This window comes from Gasterosteus aculeatus, chromosome Y, assembly GCF_964276395.1.
Source record: "Gasterosteus aculeatus chromosome Y, fGasAcu3.hap1.1, whole genome shotgun sequence".
NCBI classification, from domain to species: Eukaryota; Metazoa; Chordata; class Actinopteri; order Perciformes; family Gasterosteidae; genus Gasterosteus; species Gasterosteus aculeatus.
Genome location: NC_135709.1, coordinates 19,603,550 through 19,628,590, shown reverse-complemented (window position 1 = coordinate 19,628,590; position 25,041 = coordinate 19,603,550). Strand labels below are relative to the sequence as shown.

Genomic DNA, 25,041 nt, shown 5'->3' with positions numbered 1-25,041 from the left:
CCTGAAAGTTCAGATACCGGTTTAACAAACTTGTTAGGGCCCCCTCCCCCTCCCTCTCTGTGCTGAAAGGTCACCTGGGCCTTATTGTACGTTTCTGTACAACCAGTTTGATCTGAAGTGTTGAGTTGTAGGATTGCACCTTGCCTGGTTGTGTCCACATACAGTGCGACATGTACACACATGACAAAGTTCTCAACACAGTTTGTGGTAGTTTTCTCCACATTAGTTAGTCTCCACATTTCACCCTAATTACACACACTCACACAAGTTGTGAACAACACGGGGCAAATGCTTTATAATGGTCTCTACATATTAACACACACAACAACACAGAATGTATCAATACATTATTAAAAATAGACTGTGTTCTTCACTTTGGGAATTAGGTGGTACGTTGATCTAAAACAAAGGTGTGCCATTACTATTGGACCTTTGGGAGACATTCTGCTGCTTTTGAAAGGTGCGTTGGGAATGAATAACCTAACACACCTTCAGTACACACACAAGAACCACGGTTCATTTAGCAGCGTCGGGACACACACACAACCAGCCAATAGCAAAGAAACGAACACATGCATTACCTCACTTGAAAGAAACCACAAAAGCTGTGGTGCCGGAGAATCACGTTTAGCTTTTACAAGCGCGCGCTACACAGTAGGAATAACAGTCTGGCTTCACACTGGCCTCCAAACAGGCACACATATTGTATTTTCACAGATGCTCATGTGCGCTCTTAAATTCCCCAGAGGCTTCCAGCTCCATCCCGCCGCTCCTTCCGTTTTTACAACTTTCATCTTACTGTCTGTCGGCCCAAGGACGGCCAGCAGCATGTGTGACAGAGGAATTTGTTCCAGGCAGGGGGAAAGGCTAAGTATATCCCGTCCCTGTGAGTCAACGCCATGGCTAAGCAGAGGCAGTGTTTATTAAAAACGTCCTCAGTATCCTTTTCATGCCAGAAGACGGTGTCGAGGGCGTTCCAGGTCAAATCTGATATTTTACCTATGCTAGTTATTTCTGTGCTGCGACTTTCAAGTAGAAGCTAGATTTATTTACATATTTTCTTTAATGTTCTTAATATGCTGAATTTAGGCGAAATAAAGGGAGGGGAAATATGTACAAATGTATTGTATTATTTTGCAGTAATAAACTATTTCATAAGTGGTCTACTTGAGAACTGAATAAACGCCACAGTGACTTGAAAATATTGTGTGTGATTTTACTTCTGTCAAAATTGACGGTAGTGCTTGATCGACACTTATCAGTTTGTTTATTCATTCATTTTTCATATTACAAATTACGATCAGTTCTTAACCCCGAACATCATGCATCAAACATCTTCTTCCTGCCCTCCATACCAGACATGGCCTCCACATTCTTGCGCCAGTCACCCACCTCCAACGTCAGCTCCTGGTATCAAAACACACAAACAGACCATTAAGCTTTTTGTGTTTCTCTTCTCTTTTTTTGGCTATCTCTTTCTGTTTGAGTAATTGTACCTTCTCTTGTTTGATGTCTTCTTTCTTTACAGACTTGAGGTTTGCCCTGAGGTCCATGGAGGCCTTGTTTTTGGATCCAAACAGAGCTTTCAGCATCTCATCTGCTGACACTCTCACCTTCCTCAGAGCTGGCTTCTTGAACTTCGCTCCGAGGTCCTGAACCTTCAGATTCAATTGGTGGATCTGAAGATGGTGAAAAGCTTTGCTGGTGACTCTTTGATCATTTCAGTGTTTTTTTTAAGTAAATCAGTTTGTGTCACGGTGGGTGACATACATCTCTGCTGTTCTTGAAGACTTTGTGCTCATAGTCGTACCGCTCCTCATCCGCGTTATCTATCTTTTCATGGATTTCAGTACAGACTTTCTGTGTGAAAGGGATGGAAAAACATATATGCCCTCTGAATTTAAGTACACAAACGACACACATGCTTATTATAAATCAATCTCAGGGCGAGAATCCCTCTCACCTGCAGGTCATCCCTGTTCAGACCAAGGAGCTGCAGTGGTGGAAGCTTCTCGGCCAGGTAGCGGACCTTCTCTTCCTCTCTAGCAGCCTTCTCTGCCTCCATCTGTTCTGTTGCACGAGTCAGCAAGAGGATCTAGAGTAGTCGAAGTCGACACGGAGAGGCGTATGTGAAATTTTGGTGTGTGACTAGTGCTTATAATTTTCTTATTGGTAGTTAAAATCCCCAAAATTAGTCGTTGTTAAGAACACATGCATAGTTTACCTTGAGGGAGAGCTTGCGGGAGGCTGAAATCTTAGATTTCGGCTGAAAATAGTAAAGAAATATGACATGTTACAACTAGATCTTTTAGCTATCGTGACATTTAGAGCTTTTTAAATTCCTACCTGCAAAAGTTAAAATAGGTTTACAGTTTGGAACAATTACTGGTACATCCTTTTGATATAGCTGCTCAAGCCCTGATTGCCAATATGACTTTATATGTACCTTTAATCTTACTAGGCAGCAGCTGCTTATAATGCCTACTATTTAGCGTTAAAAATAGTTATCATTTTCTGTCCAATTGTATTGTAACTCTATTTAATCATATCTCCAAATCTGTCCTTGGAAGCTGTTAAACAAAGTGATAAGATACAGTCATTTAAAGAAGATAATTAATAAACATATTATCAGTTAAAATAATTAGTTCTACCTTTGAAACTGTCTTTTGGGATGAGGGAGGTGGTGTGTACTGAGGAGGAAGGAATAAAGACAAAGAATTGAAACCACATTGAATATCAAATTTGAGCAAGTTTCCCTCCTTATTAAGGTTGGATGTAAAGAGTGAAACAAGCCGTCTGTAACTTACATCACTGCGATGGCCGTGGGGAATTTGTCATCATAGAAATCAGGGAAACAAAGCAAACAAGAGGCAATGTTAATAATCTGAGACAATCCTGCTTTATGACAGGACTATAAACAAATAAACTCTTAACGGTGTGATGAAAGAACTTACTCATACAACATTGTCAACAAAATGAGGACGCCGGTCGATTTGAAAAAGACGAAAACAAGAGTCCAGTTAAAAGCAGAAGACGATTCACCCTCAGAGTCAGATGGAGAATCAGTGTGAAGCTTTAGAAGGGGGCGGGGGGGGGGTCTCAGCAGTGGGTTTATACATGAGGGTGCGCACTGAAGATCTTCTCTGAGAAGGTGCATCACTCCACAAAATATTTTGGTTTGAAAGAAAATCCAAAAGATCTTTGTCTTTATGCAGCAGAATATTGATTTTTGTATGATCTGAGATTCTATCCTCAGATTGGGTTTTACCAAATCACCAAAAATTACAAACTACAACTCTGTCACAAATTATTGGTCGAAGATCGGGATTGACGAGAGATCTGCTTGTTAACTAGACAACTCTATACTGGCTCAAATGTTTGTTATCACCTCTGTGTGAAAGTAAAGTGTTTTCTTTCCCACTGGTCATTCAAGTCCTGTGAAAAACAGAAAATAGGTTTCCTATTAGGTTTGCGCTCAATGTACAACACATGGACTATATTTTGTTAAAACAAAAACAAACGAACAAGATGATTTATGTTTATCTTCCTCATAAAGTGGTGCACCCACTCACTCAGTTTAGACACGTGGGGGCAACTGTAAACATGTTAGTTAAAATGAGTTTGCACCACAGAGCACACGGCAAATTCTAAAGACATATTACATTTTTAATATGCACAAGATCACAATTAACCAAATGACATTGAGGCTGTACCTTCTCTTATTGACTGCCCACGGCACTTTACAACTTCAACGCTTTGAGCTTAATGACAACTTTGGAGCGCTAATGTTCTTAAATTAAGCAGGCGTTTCATTGCCATGTACACTTGGCTGATGGGAATATCTTTAGTTCCTCAGGCAGTTGGCAATCATTTACAAGAACTATGTTGACCGGACGATGACACTAAAGGAAAAGTCCGGAGACTCACCAAAGTTATTATAAATTTATCCAGACGAGCAACTTTAATGTGTCTAGCCTACTAAATTTAATTGTAGTGCATCAAATCTACACAAAGGCCCACCTTGTGTTGGCAAGGCAGCCAAATCACTAATCACAAAGTCCTTTTCATATTGTGTGTCAATCCATCCAGTAGATATTGAGAGGGTTGAGATATTGTGAAATATATATATATAAATTTGGAAAATTTCAATATTTAATATGTGTGTATCTGAAATCTAGCTTTAGGATATTTTGGCCAGGAAAAGCGAGAGACCACAAGTGATTGCTGTGAGCAGCACCTTTTCAGTTTAATCCATATGAATTATTACTAGGAGTGTATAGTGAACATTACAATGACTTGAACAACAACATCAAAGGTTCACACCGTAGCGTTTCCTCATTCTTCACACATGTGTATTGTGTCTCTGGGTCACAGACCTGCAGGAAAAGAGGAAGGCAGGCCTTGCTTCATGTACCCTGACTCTTTTATGTCTTTGGACTGTTGCAGCAAACACAAACAACCCAGCTGAGATTCAGACTTCTTTGATGTCATGTGACGGTGCTGAATCATAAACGGATACTTCTCTTGTACATAACAGGATGTTTACAGGTTCATGTTAGATGCCAGGAAAGCATGTTAGGAATGCACTGCCCTGTCATCATTTTGAAAGATGGACACTTTTTACACCCTTTTCCCTTTTTTCTCCCATTGGGTTTGCATTGATACAGAATAACGTGACATTGATCTAAATCAGTTGGGGTCATTGCATGTGTGTGCTTTGTGACGTGATTAAAAAAAGTGTTTGTGATGCAGAAAGAACATATTGGTTGTTTCATTTCGTGGAATATAGCAGTCGCCACCTTCTAAAGTTTTGACCGGAAAGTCAACACCGGAAAGTGTTGACCTTGATTGCGTCGAACTCCTTTGGCATGCATGCTTCATTCCTGTGGGAGTGGTGATATGTTTTGTGAGCCTATCAGAACAAAAGCATGTTGTGTGTTTTAAATAGAGGCAGATTCAGTTTAGTCCTCCACCACACAAGACAGCATGCAACACATAGTCAGTATACTATATATTTTTGGGGATAAACAACTCCCTGGTCATCCTCCTGTCCATCTGCCCAAACTTTTTGTGTTGTAATCAAAAATCATGAATCTGAACAGCTTGGTAAGGGAAATTGGTGACCTTTAAAATTGGCCCAGATAAGATAAGAAGAGATTCTATAGATTGCCATCCATGACGTAATCTCGAGTGATGACTCCCTCTACATAGTTTCAAGGATGACACAGACGTCTTCCTTCTTAGATACACACAGACCAAAAATACCAACCTATCGTCTCACTTCCCCCTGTGGACTGAGGTGACAAGCTGTTGACTTTGTGTTTTAATCCAGACAAATCCACCATACACACGTCTCAGCGTTTGAAGTCTTTCATGTGGAATACAACTTTGCATTTGCATTGAAACAGTAAAGAAAATGCCTCGCGTCATTTCATTGGCGCATTGAAAAATGCTTAAGAATAATATGGCCAATCAATATCGCAACACATTACATAATATTTATATCAAAAGTAACGTTACTTCACCAAGATGAACAGGTTGTTATTGACCCACACTGCTAACTTTAAATAATTTAAATACTATATATTAATGTTTTAGTAAGCTACGTTAAGAATGGGGAAACATAACGATATGCATATTATAGGTATACATATTTTATATATTTCTAATTTTATTTTATTTTATTATTGTTATTATTATTTTTTTGTACCTCAGTTACACAAGTGTGGCGCTCTGAAAAGTAAAGTTCAGATTTACGAGGCGACGTGAAGCCAGCATCCACTGACCCGTGAAAACTCATTCATCACCAAGTGTAGCCTCATCAAGCTAGCAGTTAGCCTCACGCACTAACCACCGGCACGGCTATGAACTCATCGGCCGGTGGCAACGTCAGTCCAATAGCCGTCATCTAGTTATCCATATTACCAGCGTTTCTAAATCGAACCAGACGTTCCTTCCTTTGGGGCTTTCGGGAACTAACGTTAGCGCGTGACGTTTTCGGGAGATCCGCGGGGGTCACACGAGCGGTGCGCTGTCAACAGTAATGTCCGAGAAAGCGGCCCCTCGTTTGTTGATACTACAGCACCGGTAAGGATAATACCGGCGTGCTCGGGAATCGACCGTCAGCAGTCCGGTGTTTTTAGTTGCGTAAGGTGTCTGCTTCGCGGCGCGGTTGTAAAAACATGGCCGATCAGGTAGCGCCGAGGGGATTGACTGCAATGCAGTTCGACGTTATAACTTAACGTTAGCGTGGCTTCAGTCGCTAGCCTCGCTTTGCTAACACAGGCTAGCTAGCGGTAACGAATCGGCCGCCCGCGGTAGTTCACCAGACGCCTGTGAACCAAGTGGAGGACTATTTAGAGCCCAGCGAAACGGTTTAAATTCTAGCGTTAGTGGACCGAAGCTAGCGCGTTAGCTGCCCGTGCAGGCGACCCGCTCTCCGCACTGTCAACAGCATGTGACGTTGGATGAGCGGCTCTCTCCTCCGTCACAGCCGGTGTTAGTGACCGCGGCGTTTACAGATCGACTTCAGAGTAAGTCATGCCTGGGAAACTGAAGGCCAAAATAGTGGCTGGTCGCCACTTGCCGGTGATGGACCGAGCCAGTGACCTCACGGATGCGTTTGTGGAGGTGAGTGTCTTTGAGGTGTAACATACTTGTTTCTTTTAATAGAACTCAAACTTTTCACGTCTGTAAAAACATGTATTCCACATTTAGCCTCAGTGTGGTTGTTACATAAACATCACACCGAATATTTCCAGTGGCATTTCAAAGATGTGTCTTGTTTGCCTTTTTTTATTTCCCAGGTCAAGTTTGGAAACACGACTTTCAAAACAGACGTGTGTCACAAGTCCCTCAACCCACAATGGAATTCAGAATGGTTCAAATTTGAGGTAAAAGGCCAGTGAGTTTTTTCTTTAGACCTGGCAGGCACTGGCAGTATTATATTAAAGCATTACATGATGCAAGTAACCTTTCTTACTCTGCCCCCCCCCCCCCCCCACCCTGGGTAGGTGGATGATGAGGACTTGCAGGACGAGCCATTGCAGGTCACAGTTTTGGACCATGACACATACAGCGCTAACGACGCCATAGGGAAGGTTTATATTGACATTGACCCGCTGCTGTGCAGTGAGGCGGCCTCTGTCATCTCCGGCTGGTTTCCCATCTATGACACGATCCATGGTACAAGACTAAACTAATACGGCCATGATGCATGCACCTTCTCCTTATGTATTTGACCCTTTTTGTGATGCATTGCTCCGTACTATTTGTTATTAGGGATCCGAGGGGAGATCAATGTCCTTGTCAAAGTGGAGCTTTTCAACGATTTGAACCGCTTCAGACAGTCGTCGTGCGGGGTCAAGTTCTTCTGCAGTATGTCTAACTTAACTTCCTGGTTCATGATTGTTTGTTTACATACAGTTTGTTTACAGATTCAGCATATGACAATATTTATGTGAATGAAATGTAGATTGACAGTATGTAGTGCAGATCCATATGAAGCGATGCACCACGGACAATATTAGAGGTTTGGAGTTATTGACAAAAAGTGTCATTTATGAGATCAACAAAATGACACGGTGCAAGTGGGAAGGTGTCAATTGCAAACAAGGAATTGCCACTGAAGAATATGTGCTCAAAGTGCAAGCTGAAGAATGAAGTGCTTTTCCATTTAATCTAAAATCCTTACACTCTGTGTGCATTTTTTACATGCAGCCGCATCCATTCCACGGTGCTACAGAGCAGTATTGGTGCACGGGTTTGTGGAGGAACTTGTTGTGAATGAAGATCCAGAGTACCAGTGGATCGACCGCATAAGAACTCCTCGGGCCTCCAATGAGGCCCGGCAGAGGCTCATCTCTCTTATGTCAGGTAAGGCAATGTATGGTGATCGTCTTTTAATGTTGGTGTTGAGGCAGAATAGTTTTGTCCTTTCTTATGAACCCCCCTTTAACAGTGTGGCTTTGTGTCACCCTCTATTCAGGGGAGCTGCAGAGAAAAATCGGGCTAAAGGTACTGGAGATGGGCGGGAACGCAGTGGTGGGCTACTTGCAGTGTTTTGATCTGGAGGGAGAATCGGGTCTGGTGGTCAGGGCCATAGGCACGGCCTGCACGCTGGACAAACTCAGCTCTGGGAGTGCCCCCAACACCAACACACACATGCACCCGAGCACAGCCCCTGCTTCCAATGCCTGCAATTCCCCTTCCAAGGACGGAAAGGAGTGAGTATGAACCCACAACACCAGCATGGAACTGACTCTTTTCTTGTGCTAGTTTCACTGCAAAAATAGTTTGTGAGAATGGGAAAACGTTATTGCTGTGTGCATGAAAGGGAGATTGTGTATGTGTGTGTGTGTGTGTGTGTGCGCGCGCAATGTACTGAATGTTGGTCTTGTCTAGTCTCTCAGTATCTCCTGTGTGTGTGTCTCAGAATCTTTGATTCCGTATTGTACTTTGTTTCCATTGGGTCATATGTATTGCCTCATGAGACTAACAGCACACAACATATCCTGAGACACACACATGTATAGTACACACACACCGCCATCCTAAACCCCGCCCCCCTCCTTGTCTGTTCTTTTAGACAGCTCTTGCATGGCTTTCTAGTGTCTTTTAGTGAGGATCTAGCACACGTGTTCTGCTCAGCCTTTAGCTTTGACGTCGCGTTGGAGCTTGTGACTTCATCCAATTACTATAAACATTTACGGTTGACTGCATGTGTGCCTCTTTTTTTGCATATATACAGCGTATCTGTGCATGAGTTTTTGCATATCAGGTATGTATATATGTTTGTAGGTTATTATTGCATTGGATCCAATTACTTAACGTTACTTAACATTGTTCCATTTGACTTCAAACTAAAAGTTAGTTTATCTGCGCGTTTGTTTGGGAACTGTTGTCTGTTGTGTTTGCATCCCCAGTGTGCATGTTGGTGTGGTACTGAGATCTTTAGCTTCAGGTGCGAAGCTTTCAGCTGAAACTCAGAGCTGCTGATTGGCGTAGCTTTTAATTTACAGGGGCTTAGATGGGGAGGGAAAAAAAAAACTTATTTTCCCACTTTGTCTCCTTTTGCACTCTATTGCAATGTTGTGGTGTTGGTTATTGTGTGAGTCTCTTTCTCCCCCTTTGGCTTTCTGGCTTCATTCGGATTGGGACGTCTCTCACTACTTGTGTCCAAATCTTCCTCCCGCTGCGCGCTGATTGGCCCAGGTCTCCCCTTGCCCACGGATGCCGCTCCACCCACAACAGCCCAGTGCATTCGGCCTGCAGCTCCCAGAGACTGTCCCAGAACTTCTCTGTCTCTGTTCCCACACTCATCTTCACTGGTACGCAGAATCAGGCGAGGAAATAGATACAAAGGAAAGAGAAGACGTTAGAAAGACAAAGAGAGGTACATGGTGAGGTTTAAATGAGGGAGACTGAGGCATCAAGACAAAGACGCGAGGCAGATCCGTATACCTTTTGTCAGCTTTGACAGTAGACTCATCATCGCTCCATCTGTTCCTTTTTTTAGAAGGGTGGGCAGTCAGATTCCCAGTCCATATCCTCTTGAGAGGGCTTGTGATGTCTTGACCATACCTTCGCTCTACTGGGACACATGCTTCAGCTCCTCCTCCTCTGTTGAATGTGACCTTCTTGTGTTTTGCCGCGTTGCTTTCTTTAGCTTATTGTGTTTGGTTTGTGTGTGTTTTCTATGTGCTTTTAATTTGTGTTCATCTCCGTTTGGGTTTCCATGCTTGCTTTAATGTTTTTTTTTAAACCATCAGTAGCACCTCAAACGCACCTCACCCAATGCCAACAAATCACACATGAAAACCTTTCAATTTTAATTGACCCACTTACACACACACACACACACACACACACTCACTCAGAGGGTGGTGACTGATTTTGGGTGTGTGTGTGTTTGTGTCTGTGTGTCATGTTCTCCTGGCAGGCCGGTTTTTGGTGAGGACATGACCTCGACCTCCGGCCCGCCAACCCCTTTCAGAGCCCTTCCCACCACCTCCTCCTCTCTTCCGCCCTTCTCTCCCTCCAAGCCTTGCAGCCGCCAGTCCTCATCATCAGACACAGACCTCAGTTTGACGCCCAAGACGGGTAAGAATACATGGGTGCCCCCTCACTGCCCCTTCTGACCCATTCCCCACCCTCACCTCATTGTGGTGCTACTCTGGTGGTGGTTTTTGAATTGCTGTTTATTAATTATTAATTCATTTTTTAACATTTTCGTTGGTTGAGTTGAAGGTTATTTTATTGTAAACCGTGTTGTAAATATGTTTTTTTTGCTGTGACCCTTCCTAAATCCGCCCCCTCCCACTCCCCCCTCCCCCCGTTGTTGTGGTCTTTAATAGAAGCACTGTGTCCCATGAAGGGCAGATATTTATCTAAGGTCGCTTATTTCATACCAACTGTTATTGTTGATAGCAGCTATAAACGCTGCATAGTACCGTTCTACCAGAGCCGCTCACATGACTCATTGGGCGGGGACCAGCAGTCCCCGGGCCGTCCTCACTTGTCCTTGTCCCCACTCCTTTTTCCTTTCACTCATATTTCCACCTCGCCTGTCAATTTTTTCATAACCTTTCCGTTTCTATTTTTCCCCCAACATTTTGTTCCATGACTGATGTCATGATTAATGTCAACTTACCTAATCTGATCCTTTGCATACCACATCCTTAATGAATATTAGTTCCAGATGCAATTTGGAGAAACATTAAACCTGTCAGATCTTTGCATGAATTCCCGTCTTGAATAGTTTCTATACAGAACCATGAGCAATGGTGGCGGGCCTTAAAGAAGCAATGACTCCTAACTTAAATTCACATTGTACACAGTGTACTTGTATCAGCGGCCTCAACCACAGTCTTCATGCCGACCAAACGGTTGGTTGATATGTCACTTTGTCCAAAAGAGACAATTAGATGAGTGAGGGGTTAACACCCATCGACATCCCAATGGCTAATATGAACACAGTATTGTGCTCAGTAAATGAAATAAACCAAATTGCAATTCAATCTGATTTATCAGGCTATTCTATCTCTATCCCCTTTCTGCCTGCCTCATCCTTCTCCCTCTCCTCATTGCTCTGCCTGTCCATTCTCCGTATATCTTTGTTTCTCTGTGAACCCTTCATGTGTTGTGTTTTTCTGCTGGATAGTGGAGCCAGTGAGACGCAGGCTGGGGATCTTCCTCTGCCCCAGTTCCCCCACCCTCTCCACAGACACACTGTCCCTTCTTGGTTCTGGCTTAGTGGGCTGTGGTAACACCTCTGATCCCAGAGCCACCACCCTGCCCCCTCCCTCCACTGTCCACTCAGACAGGGTCTTGCTGAGAAAGAGCGTGTCCTTCACGGAGGACCTGCTGCTGGCAGCCTCCGGTATAGTAGGACTGTTGCGTGTCATCAAGTAGCAGAACTTTACAGCATTTTAGTGTCGGCGACTGTTCAGATTGACTTGACCTGACGTTAAGTGAAACAACAAAAAAAACTCCAGAGCTCATTGTGAAATTACACCCGTGACTGATGGCCCATTCAGGATTCTCCTATCCCAACATATGGTTAGATGTGCTAATCAAGAGTACCCAAACTACTAGGGCTATTATTTATGCCTGAATGAGAGAAAGCGTTGTGAGAAGGGTTTGCTTAGCATGAGGAAGAAGCAGGTTTATTCACTGCTCTCAATGTACGTTTTTTGTGTGCAATTCCATCTGCTGGCTACACTTAGTTTGTGATAATAACATTAATACTGCGATGTAACAATCATGTTTTTGATAGACAGATTGACTGGCTCTTCAGCCCGTCGACCTGTGTGTTGAATGTGACAAATCTGAAGCCGAACCCTCCTTTGTGATCAGGAATGGGGAGTGGGGGCAGCGTCGGGAAGGAGGCGGGGCCTCTGAAGACCCTGCTCAGGCAGCAGACGCAGACGGCTCTCGAGCAGAGGGTACAATGACTCAAACACTCGCATATTCACCGCTCACGTGTGTATACCGACTTGTTCTATATGCAGACATTTGAAACTGACATGCAGTTTCACTGCAGTTAACACATGGGCAGCCAGTTTGCGTTGTGCATCAGCCTCAAATGTCTGGATGTAGGACACATTATTAAGTGCACGCTCTGTGTCGCTCACTAATTTTTTTCACACAACTGCACTGTTAAATATCACTAACTTTTTCACCTCCGTGTTTCATTAATGGGTGAGTGGGTCTCTGTGAGAGCAAGTAATGGTTCCTTTCTCTGTCCTCTTGACCATTTGTGCCACATTCAGGGAGCGACCTCCTCTGGGTTATTGTTAAACGCCAGGGTATGTCCCATCATCAGTGTGACACTTCCTTTCTTACCTCCACCTTTTCTCTAACACCCTCACCACCCGATGGCCACCACCAAGTCAGAATCATCTCCTAACCCGTCCCTCCTCTTGTTGTGTGTACCTCTATGAGGAGCAGGTTGGGCTGAGCAAAGTGGCCGTGGGTCCTTGGGTGACTAACCCCGGCCCCGCCCCCCCTCCCCCCCTGCCACCCCACCCCTCTCTTGTGTGTTTTGCTTGGCACTCTTTGCACTCTAAAAAGATTCACAGAAATTGGGCAGAGGGCTGCAGGCCAGGAGTTGTGTTCCCTTCGAGTTTGAAGGACGGTTTGTGTGTGTGTGCCATCTTTGTAGTCGAGCACCTTCCTCCTTTCTGACTTCCTCTCCTGAGTCTGATTTGGTTCCCCCTGCGTCCGCAAGGGAAATGAACACGCTCACCTCATCACATCATTCGTGCCTCCTCGCTCAGAGTGGGAGGAGATGTCAGTCAAATTAGTAGCCATCTTCCTGCCTGGAGTACTGGTCAAGAAAGAAGCCTATTGGTCATCTCACATGTTTATTAACCATGAAAGCCCTTCATCACATACACCCGCATGGTTGGAAATGGTCCTCACTTCACTCGGGGATGAGTAGTTATCTCCTTTTTGTGAGTGACTGCATGGATTTGCATTCACGTTATTTAAGGATGAGCTATCACGTCGGAGGACAGAAAAGCATGTATAGAGTCCTGATGACCGTCTGTGGGTGTGAGTGTTTTTCACTTTCATCTCCAAACCTACTCAATGCATTTAATAGATGTTGTAAGGATTGAATTGATCACTAAATGTGATGCAAAAGACATTTGCATAATCACTTCCAGATCTATTTGAAATGCTCTAAAGTGTAGGCTGAAATGGAGTGAGTGGGGTCTCCTTCGGGGTAAAGTATTGCATGGGGGAGGGACACCATCACGCCTAATCCTTGCTGCATGTTAGCACTTTCAATAATAACCGTACATAATAACAAGTGTCTTAAATCAATCGTTTTGAAAAATATCAAATCTAATAAAATGTTACTGTCACAGAGCACAAATTACACGGGCTCAAATACACACAAGTAAGTTCCAGAGTGCGTTTTCCTTTTATTGTGAATGACCCAGCCCATTTTCCCATTTGCAGGAGTTCCCCTTCTTCACCTTGACGTCTTTCCCACCTGGTTTTCTGGTTCATGTCGGCGGGGTGGTCAGTGCTCGCTCGGTCAAACTATTGGACCGTATACACAACCCCGGTGAGTGCAGCATACGCACAATGTCGTTCTGTAGCTCGTCCACTGTCCTGTGATTCAATATGTTTGATCTCCTCCGGTACCGTGTCAGAGTCCCGTCTTGTTGCAACTGGCTGTTATTTAATGCTGCCCCTTATCCTCCGGTGTTCAACTGTTATCCCATGAACTTTCCAAATCGGTTTGATAGTTTGGAGACTTTACTTCGGAATCATCAGTTATGTGATTAATTTTTGATGCAGGTGAAAGCTGCTTCTTCTCACGCATATGCTGCAGTTTAAAGGTAGTGGTTAGCATAGGTAATCATCAGATGAGTCAAAAGTTCACATGCAGTTTGACAAACTGCCTTTGTGTAATACATGGCCTCTGCGGATTGTTTGTGTGTGTGTGTGTGAGTGTGTAGGCTCTGGCCACCATTTTGCTGCCCCTTAGATGTTAGGTGCCATAACTGCATGGCCCCAATCTGCTGCCTGCTGCTTCTGTTGTCTGGCATTGTTGGCTACAGGTGGCGCTGTGTTGTTGCACCTTATTTCCCTATTGAAATCCTTTTATGTTTGTGTGTTTAGCAGATAAAAAAAGAAATCTAATTTATTATGATGACAATAGGGCATTTGCTTAATAGGCAGGTGCCTGTCTATCTGTCCACGTTACAGCCTCAGTAATCTCGCCCTTTGCCCGTTGTAAAGGTCTTTGGCCGGTCAGATTCAAGCTAGAAGGGAGAGCTGGTGAATGTTTGGTTAGGATGAGCAGGGTCCTTTTCAGACTTAAACAGGGGAACCTCAATTGGCTACCCAAAACGATTGTATTGATCTGCATCACAGTTGAAGACAGCCATGCAATGATTAAACACGCAATAGTCCGGTCTAAGCAATTTTCACATAACTTTCCCTCATCCAAATTGCAGTTATGACTAGGAAACCATTCTGAAATGAGCCTTTTTACCCTGATGCAATACCTCAGCTATGAGGTATTGCATACCACAGAGCAACATTACAGGTGTCTTGTGGAGTTTTCTGATCAACAGCAGTTTTTTGGCGATATGTTTTAGATGAGAGTTGTGGTGGAAATGCAGATAAAGAAATTCTCCCCCAACAGGAGTCACAGTTATTGATATGTGTGATAAACCAGTGCTTTTAGAGAGACAATTTGATATAAACAAAATGTTTGTATATAAGAAAACTCCAGGTCACCTTTTTAAATTAGAAAGTATACACACGTTATACTACTACCGTATGCTCCGTTTTGTATTGTACACATAGTATAGTATATAGATATAGTCCATCTTCTCCTTAACTCTTTTTAAAAGGTTGGCTCATCTCTATTCTCCTCTTTTCCCCGTCAGTCGTCTTGCGAGATTGTGTTTGTAGGCCTGACTAAAGTCTGTGTTTGTCTGGTGATTGTGAAGTGCTGTCAGTCTGTCTTTGCCAAGTGACGGTGGAGTGCTGCTGTTGTGCTGTGCTTGTTTGTTGGACTGTCCATGTTTTTTCTTTTTCTCTCTTTTCTGTACTAACGGTGTGTTCTGGCCTAGCCTTGGGTGGCACACGCTCATACAAACTGCTAGACTGGAATAGTGTCACTGCAGGTATTTCCCCCCTTTTACTGCTCTCACCGACTGGAGCTATGGCAGCTCACTGAAGTTCAACCTGTGCTCACTTAAGCTTTCACCCACCCACCACTGACATGCAGCCAAAGTAGCCAAAGCAGCCCAGCACACATCACCTGGATACTGCAGAATAGCTGAAAATTGATGAATTCAGTGAGCTGCCATCCTCTTCCCTTTAATCTGTGTGAGTGTGTGTGCTGAGCTGTTGAGCATGTGCTGTCCCCACCCCCTCCAGCCTGGCCTGCGCCCCCCCCCCCTACCCCCCCCCCCCACACACCCTACCTACCCAATTCATCCCAGTGACAGAGGAGCTTCCCTAATGTTGTCCCGCCGCTGTTTTAACGCTTCCTGATTCTGCATTGTTGTCAAACCTGTCTAGACCAGAGAAGGTTTGGGAGGTTTACTCTGACAAAGAGCCTCTGACCTGGCATGTGCATCCGTAAGTCACTGGGCCATATTCATACTGAGAGAGAGAGGGGGATGGATGGATGGATGGATGGATGATTTGATTTGTGCCACTTGAGGGAAATTTTAAGATAGATCTTGCATGGAAGGAAACAAATGAGCTTGGAGAAATGTACTTCAAAACAAACTAGATCTGACGGACTCTGGTGGATGAATATGGCCCTTCTCTGCCCATGAACGTGCACACGGTCATGAGCGTGCACGTCGGTAAACCTTTGCCTGTGTGACATGCTGGCTCCGGTCTAAAGGAACCGACCTCGTGGTCCTGTTGCTTGGCATTATCAATCATTATCCTTCATCTCTTCAGTTTATCGCCCGTTCTTTTGCCCTCATTCGTTCATCTCCCCCTTCTCCCCCAGAAGCTGGATTTCTTTGTCGTTTTAGGGGGGGCTCCGTCAGCATGTGGCCCCCTCCGGGAGTCATTGGGTGCTTCTCAATACTCTGATGTAGTTTCCTTCAGGATTTGTTTGTTCTGAGATCAAGAAATGAATGAGATTAATCTCCAAATCGGCAACGATTAGGCTCTCATGAATAATGTTATTGAAACAGAAGTGGTATTGGAGCAAAGCCTCATGAGACTATTGAAACACATCCATGGTGAAGCCTAATTATGATATAGGCTCAATATCTTTGAACTTAAACCTTTGTCACCACGGTAGAAAACACTGCAAACAAGTTTAATGTTATTACTCTTTAACCAACCAACCAACCATCCAACCAGAAAGATGTATTCTTATTCTATAGTCTGACCACCTCAGCCAAAATATAAAATATACATAACAGCTGGTGAATGCATCTCTCACCTGTGTCCTTTCTGTGAGTGTGGCTGACTGAAGGGAGACATTAAGACGAGAGAGGAAATGTGTGTTTATATAATGTTAATTTAAGGAATTCTGGTGGAAATTCTCAAACTGTGATTTCATTAATCTCATTGTCACTTTGTTTCACAAACTGATAATTGGTTTTGCCTTGCTTTAATACACCATTTGAATCGTGTATGTTCATAAAATACAAAGTAAACTGTTTGATGTCTATTCTTTTCTGCTCAATATAGATAGACTTTTCAGATTTCTGTGAAAATGTTTTGTAATTTTCTTTTTCGATATACCTACGTTGACAAGAGTTCGGTTTAGCCGGAGCTCAAGTGTTCAGTGATAATCAGCCAATAATATTTTATTGCCGTCTGATTCAGAGTTTCGTGTTTTGCAGATGAGCCAGAGACTCGCGATGCCTGGTGGGAGGAGATCCGCCAGGAGATCAAATCTCACGGCAAAGCTCTTGGTTGCCATGCTGTTGTTGGGTACAGCGAGAGCACTAGCATCTGGTATGTTGCACGCATGGACATTTATTTCTACCTAATATCGATGTTAACGTTATGAACCAGTTTTGTATTTGTCTTAAACACATTTAGCTTAATCTCCTGTTATGCCTTCAACACAGTGAGGAGGTGTGTATCCTGTCAGCATCCGGCACAGCAGCCATCCTCAACCCTCGGTACATGCGTGAAGGCTGCCTAGACATCGGAATTACCGACCACAGGTTGTTAGGATTCAAAGCTAACTGATTGTAAATTCTTGTTACCGGTCTATGTTACCGGTTCATGTCAGCACGGCTTGAATTGCCCTGTGGTGGCTGATACCAGATGGTGTTTACTGTCCTCCAGGTTTGAGGAGCCGTCTCCCCCGAGCTGTGGCTTCTGCCACATTCCGTATGATGAGCTCAACATGCCCTTTCCTGCCCAGCTCACCTACTGTTACCTCTGCAGGCGACAAAAGGTCTCAATTGGGGGTCCAGTGCATGAATGTTGTGTGGTGGTGAAAGAAAATAGGAATTGATTATAACAATTGTTATGTTTTATTCAAGGTTCCCGATGTGCTCTTCACAACCATCAACCTACCAGCAGAAGCGGCTGTTACGGGGAAGGGCTGCCTTATCCAGGCCAGGTAAATCACCCCACCGGTGGACGCCTGCTGAGGGACGAGCCGTACACCAAAGTGATTTAATATGTGTCCTTAGACTGTGCCGTCTAAAGAAGAAGGCTCAGGGAGAAGTGAACGCGACAGCCATCTCCAACCTGCTGCCATTCATGGAGTACGAGCTGCACACTCAGCTGATGAACAAGCTGAAGCTGCGGAGCATGAACGCTTTGTTCGGGTTGCACATACAGATCAGCGTCGGAGAGAACATGCTTCTGGGTCTGGCTGTAAGTTGACATTTGAGGTTAATAACTTAATCAGCAGGACAATTATTTGCTGCATTTTCTTTAAAAAAACGTGTGTGTGTGTGTGTGTGTGTGTGTGTGTGTGTGTTCAGTCTGCTACAGGCGTGTACCTGGCAGCCCTGCCGCCACCAGGGGGTATCCAGATTGCAGGGAAGACTCCTGGTGACCTGAGCGCTGAGCACCACATCCTCACCATCCAGAAAAGGATCAATGACACCATAGCCAAGAACAAAGAGCTGTATCAAATAAACCCACCGGTGAGACATGCACGGACAGTAATTAATCCAAGGACGACCAGGCTGAGTGTCATGCTGACCCACGGCGCATACTGGACATTTGTAAAACTTTGGGAACCTATTCTAACCAATACATTTAAAACGGTGTTTTAAGATGTGTTGGAAACTTATTTCCCTGATAAATCTTGGAATATTATTAATTTACCTAAAACTTACATCCATTTCATGTTTCAGCGATAATACATTTGCATATATATAGCTGGCCATTAAATACGTGAGAGTTGTGACTATCACATACTGTGTTAAATCAAGTTGATAGTGTTGTCATTCCTTCACACAAACCAATACATTTCATGCAGAACTGTTTCCCTTATTTTGGGTTTAGTTGTTTCAAGTGTTTAAATCATGTCCGAGATCATACATTCTAAGTAGTGTGTTCTTTGTGAATCCTGAAAAACTTACCCCTCTTGTCTCTCTCTGGTCATTAAAGAAATTATTTGCGCTGGACTCTGAGGTATTCTGCGACATAAACATGGTACTGAGCCTGCCACCTTTTAGCTGTGAGACACAGCAAAGCATGACAAATATTTCACTGTATTAATCCCAATACTACCCCACTGTTACTACAACTGTATGGCCGTTCTAAACTGGGGACATTTGGGAGCAGATAGATGTGTAACCCATTCCAGTGTCACCCTTTGAGGGTAAACCACTGTCGACTCATTTTTTCTGTGTTAATGTACTTTTATTATGACCATCTACTTGGCCATTCACACTCACATCCGTGTATGATATTTACGTTGTGTGTGTGTGTGTGTGTGTGTGTGTGTTTACAACACTCTTTATTCTTCAAGATCCATATGCAACATTATCCGTGTGTGTGTGTGTGTGTGATGGTGAATCTCATTTGAGTACTTGAGTGATTCCAAGCATGTGGTGTGTTATTAGCATATACTTCTTCTCCATGTACAATCTGGACAGATGTGCTGCTGTGGTCTTCTGGTGTTGACTTTGACGTCCCGTCCGCTCTGGTTTTTCTTGTCCCTCTGCTCGCAGGAGCTCACGGAGGAAGTGCTCGGTTCTCCGGTTCCCGACTCGAGGCAGCGATCCAGACTTTTCCGCTCCCACTCGGAAAGCTCAGACGAAGTGTCAGAGTTGGACCTCTCGCACGGCAAGAAGGACGCCTTCGTCCTCGAGGTGTGTTTCTTCAAAAAAAAATACATTCATGCGCAGCTCTTTACGTGAAGTGACTCCATTTGGTTACGTTTGCGTAGATTGATGACACTGATGCTGTGGAGGACATCCACTCCCTCCTCACTGATGCCCCTACGCCCACAGGTTTGCGCCATCTACAAACTTCAAAGTAATTGCAGTGCGTCATTTTGCACTGCGTGTGTGAAGTTAGGCTTTGACAAATGTAATTATTCTTCATTATTTGTTGTATTTCCACTTGCATATCTTCAGGTTTCTACAGCTGCAACACAGAGATCATGCCTGGGATTTACAACTGGACTTCAGGAGTTCAGGTTACTATATATACAACATTATATAGTCTCCCTTACAGCAAATTGTTTCCATACACAATATTTCATGCATGTAGATTTTGCTATTGTGCACATTTGGTATTTTTCCATGAGTATAGGCCTCTACTGTTACAATGAGCTACAATTTGCGATTAAATTACCAGGAAAGCAGAGTACACATTAACTGTAATTTAGGAAGTTAAGCTCTTTTCTCTTTTTTGAAGGTGAATGCCATTTGTTTATGTTACTGTCTTACAGATGTTTACATCTGTGAGGGTCTTTAGGTTGAGTAACGCCAATCTTACTAACCAAGGCTTGAACAAGATCTTCACTGACCTATGTGAGAATCTGCTGAAGGTGCGAAGCCATTATTGATCAGTTGGTGTTCACACCGTATGCACTGCGGTGTTTGTCCTCCGTAATGGGCATGTCATGAACAGTTTGCCATGAAACGTGCAGTGGTTGCCATGATAAAAGTCATTTCATTTGGTTTGTTTCAGAGTTTTTACTTCAAGTTGCGCTCTATGATCCCCTGCTGTCTGTGTCAGCTCAACTTCACCGTAGCAGTGCCAGAGGAGGAACTCATACAGGTGGGAGGTTTCAGGACATCTTTGGTTTGTGAAATTGCGAAAAAAACAGTTTTGAATATATAAATTGAAATATTTCTTACATCTCCCGGACCTCCCCCTCCCACCTAGGTCACGGTGACAGCCGTTGCCATGACGTTTGATAAAGACCAAAATCAGGAGATGACTGCAGACAAGCCACCCGCCAAAGGTCCGTCTGGTTTAGGGAGATTAATTTCCTAGTATAGTGGAGATATGCAGACAAGACATCTACTGTATCTTTGGACAATGTTATAGCTGTATCACTGAGGGGAGCTACTTCATCCAATCCAGTTTCACAGCTAAAATACGCTCGTAACAAAATTCAATAAACCTTCCTGGTTGCAGAAACATCAAATGCCTTTCAAGAGTTACGTGTAACCCATTTAAGAAACATCACTTCTGTTGTGTGTATCAGGAGGCAACGAGACTGAAGAGCAACTGCAGTTTCCCTTGGAGTTATGTGCAGACCCATCGTCCGCCAACTGCCAGCCAGCATCCAAAGCCTCAGGTAAGAATTGTTTCTGAATTGCCCTAACCTTCCCAGTGCTGCTTCCCTAGCAGGCATTGCCCCTCCACTAACAACTCTATGCACAGTCTCTTTAGTCACCCCAGCTGCAAAACTCTGCCAAAATCAGCTGGTGATGGTTCGTTCACCAGGTAAACAAACAGTGATCTGACCTAGACTGGTGTATTCTCTTTTTGGTGTGAACACACATGACCGCGTGTGTGTGTGCGCTCCTAAAACCGCATGGCTTACTTTTTGGTCACATGAATTGAACACATTGATTGTAAGCACTGATTATAGGTGACGAGTTCTGATTTAAAGGTGAAAGCCAAGTAACACATGTGTTGTAAGCCCTGTGGCGAGGACAAGGGAGTGATCCTGAACCCTTTTCCCCTCCCTGCCATGTGCAAAGGTAGACTGTAATATCTGTGTGTGACAGGTGTGCCAGAGTGTTCCAACTTCTCATCCATAGGTGAGCTCCCTTTCCCTCAACCATCCCTCCGTGCTACCAACACTACTACACTGCCCTGTTTTGACTTTTCATCCCTTCGTCTCGGACAGTTATCATGCACCACCCCCAAACCTCATCCACTTTTGTTCTTTTCTGTTCGTTTTTTTGTGTCGTGTTTTTATTTATTTTTTTCTCTCTTGTTGTTGCGTTTGTGTATGTTTGGGTTTGGGCCTGTGTGTGCGTGTGTGCGTGTGCGTGCGTGCGCGTGTTTGTGTGTGTTTGTGTGTGTTCTCTTCAGCTGCCTCCGTTGATTACGGTTCCTTTGCAGACAGATGCAGCACCTGGCTAGAGCTGCTTAGGCTGAAAGCTCACACCATAAGACGTGGATCAGTTAAGACAAGTAGGAGGACACGGTCTCTAGCACACTCTGGTGATAATACCCACGAATACAGAACACAGTTTTCAAAAGCAATCCGAGACATACCTACACACACATACACTCACACACAAATGCTTACAAGCGCTCGCAAACACTCACACACCCCCCATTCATGCCGCTGGGGGGCGGAGCATCGTAAATCAACCACCAGCTTTTTAGCTAGAGTGTGAACGTTGAAGCCCCGCCCCTTAGAGGGATCAACAATCCGAAGCTTGGCTTGTAAAGACCTGCAGCCACTGCAACCACAATGACAATTTAGAAGGAAATCTTTTCTTTTTGCAGCATGTTTAGATGTTGGATGGGTTTCAGAAATGTGATGTTTATCATACTAATTCCTTTGATTTTCTCTGCATTTGCATTATTGAATGTGCTTAAGCTGCCTAAACTTCTAATCTGTGGCCATATTTTTCACATACAATCATAAGATAGAGGTGGGGAGAGCCGGTTTGAGTGGAGGGGGGCAGGCGATCGTTTTTTCTGCAAGATCATCTGGTGTCATTTTTAGTCTGGTACACAGTATGGAAACTACAATCTGATGTGTGGCTCTGAAGGTTCCTGGTTTGGTGGATGTGAGCCGCATCAGGTGAATTTGCAGTAGGACAATGGAGCCTCTTTCACACTCTGGCTTGTGTACATGTGCCCAGCTCAGCACTTAGCTGTCTCTGTCCGTCTCCAATTCTCAAGCCTCTTTCACTAATTTAAACGGATATAAATGTTCTCTCATGTACTTCACTGTACTGCAAATCCTGTATTCACACTTGTAAACACAAACAGCTGTGCCCAGGTCTGTCGGTCTGTCTGCAGACACTGTTTAACTGTATTGTCCGTTTGCTACAACTGCATGATATGCATGGCAGCGCACGCTTTCCAAGTGATTTTTTTTGGCTCCACACTGACAACTGACAAACTTAAGTGCACATGTGTCACTCCTGCTGTGGACATGCTAAAAGGGTAGCCTTTTTGCACGTACATTCCACATTCACATTTCTTTCGGCTTTTAGAGTTCATATCTGCTTTTTTGAGTTTTTTTTTTGAGTTTTTTTTTTGCTATCTCCATTCTCTTTCGACTTCCCTTGTTTTATTCCCACTTCTCCTTCGGACCTCGACATGCTCTCTCTGAACCTGCAGTCTCCTCTTTGGAGCGCTCCAGTCCGCTGCCAGAGGGCCGCTCGCGCTCGCTGCGGTCCAACCGCTCGTTTGGGGGGATTTCCGTCACCGTGGTGAAGATGACGCCGCTCTCGTTCCTACCCGGGACACGCATCATTAAATACCTCGGGATCATCAACATGTTTTTCATCAGAGAGACGACATCTTTACGAGAGGTACGACTGCGAAAGAGGCTACACATGCCCCCTGATCTGCCCCAAAGTGTAGGCATAGCTGTACAACATGTGGTATGTGTTTTTCGTCTGCAGGAAGGGGGTGTCAGTGGCTTCCTCCATACGTTCATAGCAGAGGTGTTTTCGATGGTTCGAGCCCATGTAGCTGCCTTGGGGGGTAATGCAGTGGTGTCTTATAGTATGAAAGAGTGTATGTTAATGGAAAATCCAAACAAGAACCAGGTAATCCTACACAAAGTATTTTCGTCTTTTATACATGATGATAGTACTATTGTCTGCATCCTCAGACTTCAGTTGTTGTGGTTTATTCTCCCTCTTTATTTCCTCCTCAAGGCTCAGTGTCTCATTAATGTGAGTGGTGATGCCGTCATTTGTGTCAGGGAAACGGACCAGGAGCCCACTCCCTCAACAGCGAGTATCTGACAGACCTGCACTAGTGCCACAGACGAGGCTACATGACAGCGGACCACAGAGACTCACGTTGTCTGCAGGACACACAATCTGAGCGAACACGCTTTCAGAGTCTAGCCGTCCAAAAATGAGTCACTTATGCCTGCCTTAAATCTCTGTAACCACAGATTTAGACCCAGGTAATAAAGAACAAATACTCACATACACTCAGAAATATGCAGTCTGTATTAATATGGTACTTGCATGTTTCTTTTGATTTTAAAGAACATTTGTGCAGAAGATACTGATGTAGCTCCCTTGGGAATTGGGTATTCTTGGTATTTACAAACAGTAGCCAAAGGACCCCTGCATTTCAATTTTGTATATGTATTTTGGACACTCATCCATAATGGGGTCACCCAAAGCTACTGTATATTGGTCATTCATTTGTTTGTGGACAAAAGAGCGGCAGCTATGACTATTTTTTTGCATCTACACCTCACAGGAGGAGTAATTAAATGACAAAAGGGATATAGAATGCCAACAGATTGTTTTAAAGTAGGCACATAATGACGATGGCGAGCAGGGTTAGGGTTCCTCAAAATAGAAAATCCATTTGAATTGAAACAACCCAGAGAACACTGTGATACCAATTCTTTATAGTTATATCTATTTCTTAATTAGTGTCCTGTCGTAATGTCTAAATTGCATTTCATTTTGTTGATGGATAATTATCTCAATTACAATCAAAGTGTTGCTCACAGTCATTATCCTACAGGGATCAAATGTCAAATAATGATCTCCGCTATATTAATAATAATGAAAACAAAAAATAGCAAGGGTTACATGCACATGTATGTATTTTTGTAGGATGAGAATTTTCCTGATTCTCCTTATTCCAGTGATTTATTTTATTCAAACCATTAGAATTTTATATTGCTTTGTTATAAAAATTGCTTATATTATATAAAGGATTTAGAGGGAAAACTTATGGGTGTAGGGAGTCATATGTGGTCCTTTTGGGTCTAGCACCAGAATGGGTTCAATTAAACCTTCAGCATTTTGTTCTGCACCTTTTGTCAAGTTGTGTTACTGTTGATTCATGCTCTGTATAACAGTCCTGCTACTAATCTCTACATCTTTGATGTTATTGTCCAATGCTGGAAAAAAGAACAGCATAATGGTGTAAAAGTGCCAGCTGAAAATAAACTGTAAATGTTCTCTAGTCAGATTTTAGTATTTTTCTAGGACAAAATGTATGAAAACTATAGCTCATTTAAACTGTGTAAGAATTCCAGATGATGCGCTGTCAGAAAAAAAAGTGGTACTCTAATCTGTTAGTCTGATCAGCCGCGTTTCATATATTGTGTCTAAAACTTGAATGTACATACATAGATGCAGACCCACTTTTTATCTTCACCTGTTCAGTCATGCACAATAAACGCAGTCAAACCAAAACTTTGAATATAACCTTTTTTTTATTTCTTTAACAAATAAAGTAGAAATGTAATGTGGGCCCATTTTTATTCAAAACCAAATTTAGATTTGATCAGTTTGTGTGTTTGTTTTGATCGTAAATCTAAAAACGTCAGCATCAAATGCTGACTCTGCCCGAGGTAATTACCCACAAGTCATTGCAATCTGACGTAAAAACTGGACCAGCGAAGGCGTGGAGACGTAAAAAATATAA

The 25,041-nt window shown here is 43.6% G+C and overlaps 2 protein-coding genes across 20 annotated transcripts; one reads left to right on the top strand and one right to left on the bottom strand.

Moving 5' to 3' along the window:
* Nucleotides 1-1,250: 1,250 nt before the first annotated feature.
* LOC120812365 (troponin I, slow skeletal muscle-like) lies at nucleotides 1,251-2,684 on the bottom strand. Its single transcript, XM_040168290.2, has 6 exons — nucleotides 2,652-2,684; nucleotides 2,225-2,266; nucleotides 1,964-2,095; nucleotides 1,771-1,860; nucleotides 1,497-1,679; nucleotides 1,251-1,407 (listed from the first exon to the last, which is right to left on the bottom strand). The coding sequence occupies exons 3-6, from the start codon at nucleotides 2,063-2,065 to the stop codon at nucleotides 1,321-1,323; spliced, it is 462 nt and encodes a 153-aa protein (XP_040024224.2). The 5' UTR covers nucleotides 2,066-2,095; nucleotides 2,225-2,266; nucleotides 2,652-2,684; the 3' UTR covers nucleotides 1,251-1,320.
* Nucleotides 2,685-5,791: 3,107 nt separating this feature from the next.
* Nucleotides 5,792-24,809, top strand: LOC120812354 (C2 domain-containing protein 5-like). 19 transcript variants are annotated; one of them, XM_078097723.1, is made up of 29 exons: nucleotides 5,792-6,087; nucleotides 6,522-6,630; nucleotides 6,807-6,893; nucleotides 7,014-7,185; nucleotides 7,282-7,377; nucleotides 7,720-7,875; nucleotides 7,988-8,225; nucleotides 9,941-10,101; nucleotides 11,857-11,945; nucleotides 13,468-13,576; nucleotides 16,848-16,962; nucleotides 17,079-17,177; nucleotides 17,302-17,413; nucleotides 17,502-17,581; nucleotides 17,655-17,841; nucleotides 17,952-18,116; nucleotides 18,586-18,630; nucleotides 19,152-19,292; nucleotides 19,370-19,433; nucleotides 19,560-19,621; nucleotides 19,877-19,975; nucleotides 20,119-20,208; nucleotides 20,317-20,395; nucleotides 20,642-20,734; nucleotides 21,171-21,203; nucleotides 21,481-21,612; nucleotides 22,750-22,943; nucleotides 23,037-23,183; nucleotides 23,295-24,809. In XM_078097723.1, the coding sequence occupies exons 2-29, from the start codon at nucleotides 6,541-6,543 to the stop codon at nucleotides 23,382-23,384; spliced, it is 3,225 nt and encodes a 1,074-aa protein (XP_077953849.1). In that variant the 5' UTR covers nucleotides 5,792-6,087; nucleotides 6,522-6,540; the 3' UTR covers nucleotides 23,385-24,809. The 19 variants fall into 19 exon arrangements, with proteins under 19 accessions (XP_077953849.1, XP_077953858.1, XP_077953855.1 ...); XM_078097732.1 differs by lacking the exon at nucleotides 18,586-18,630 and having other exon boundaries at nucleotides 21,511-21,582; XM_078097729.1 differs by lacking the exon at nucleotides 18,586-18,630 and having other exon boundaries at nucleotides 21,481-21,582.
* The last annotated feature ends 232 nt before the right edge of the window (nucleotides 24,810-25,041 follow it).

Excerpts from the sequence above, each read along its gene's own strand:
- LOC120812365 (XM_040168290.2), bottom strand. The coding sequence starts at position 2,065 with ATGGAGGCAGAGAAGGCTGCTAGAGAGGAAGAGAAGGTCCGCTACCTG. Across the intron at positions 1,861-1,963 it reads TGAACAGGGATGACCTGCAG|AAAGTCTGTACTGAAATCCA; the intron begins GTGAGAGGGATT and ends CCTTTCACACAG. Across the intron at positions 1,408-1,496 it reads AAGACATCAAACAAGAGAAG|GAGCTGACGTTGGAGGTGGG; the intron begins GTACAATTACTC and ends TTTTGATACCAG.
- LOC120812354 (XM_078097723.1), top strand. The coding sequence starts at position 6,541 with ATGCCTGGGAAACTGAAGGCCAAAATAGTGGCTGGTCGCCACTTGCCG. Across the intron at positions 20,209-20,316 it reads CAGAGGAGGAACTCATACAG|GTCACGGTGACAGCCGTTGC; the intron begins GTGGGAGGTTTC and ends CCTCCCACCTAG. Across the intron at positions 20,396-20,641 it reads AGACAAGCCACCCGCCAAAG|GAGGCAACGAGACTGAAGAG; the intron begins GTCCGTCTGGTT and ends TGTGTGTATCAG.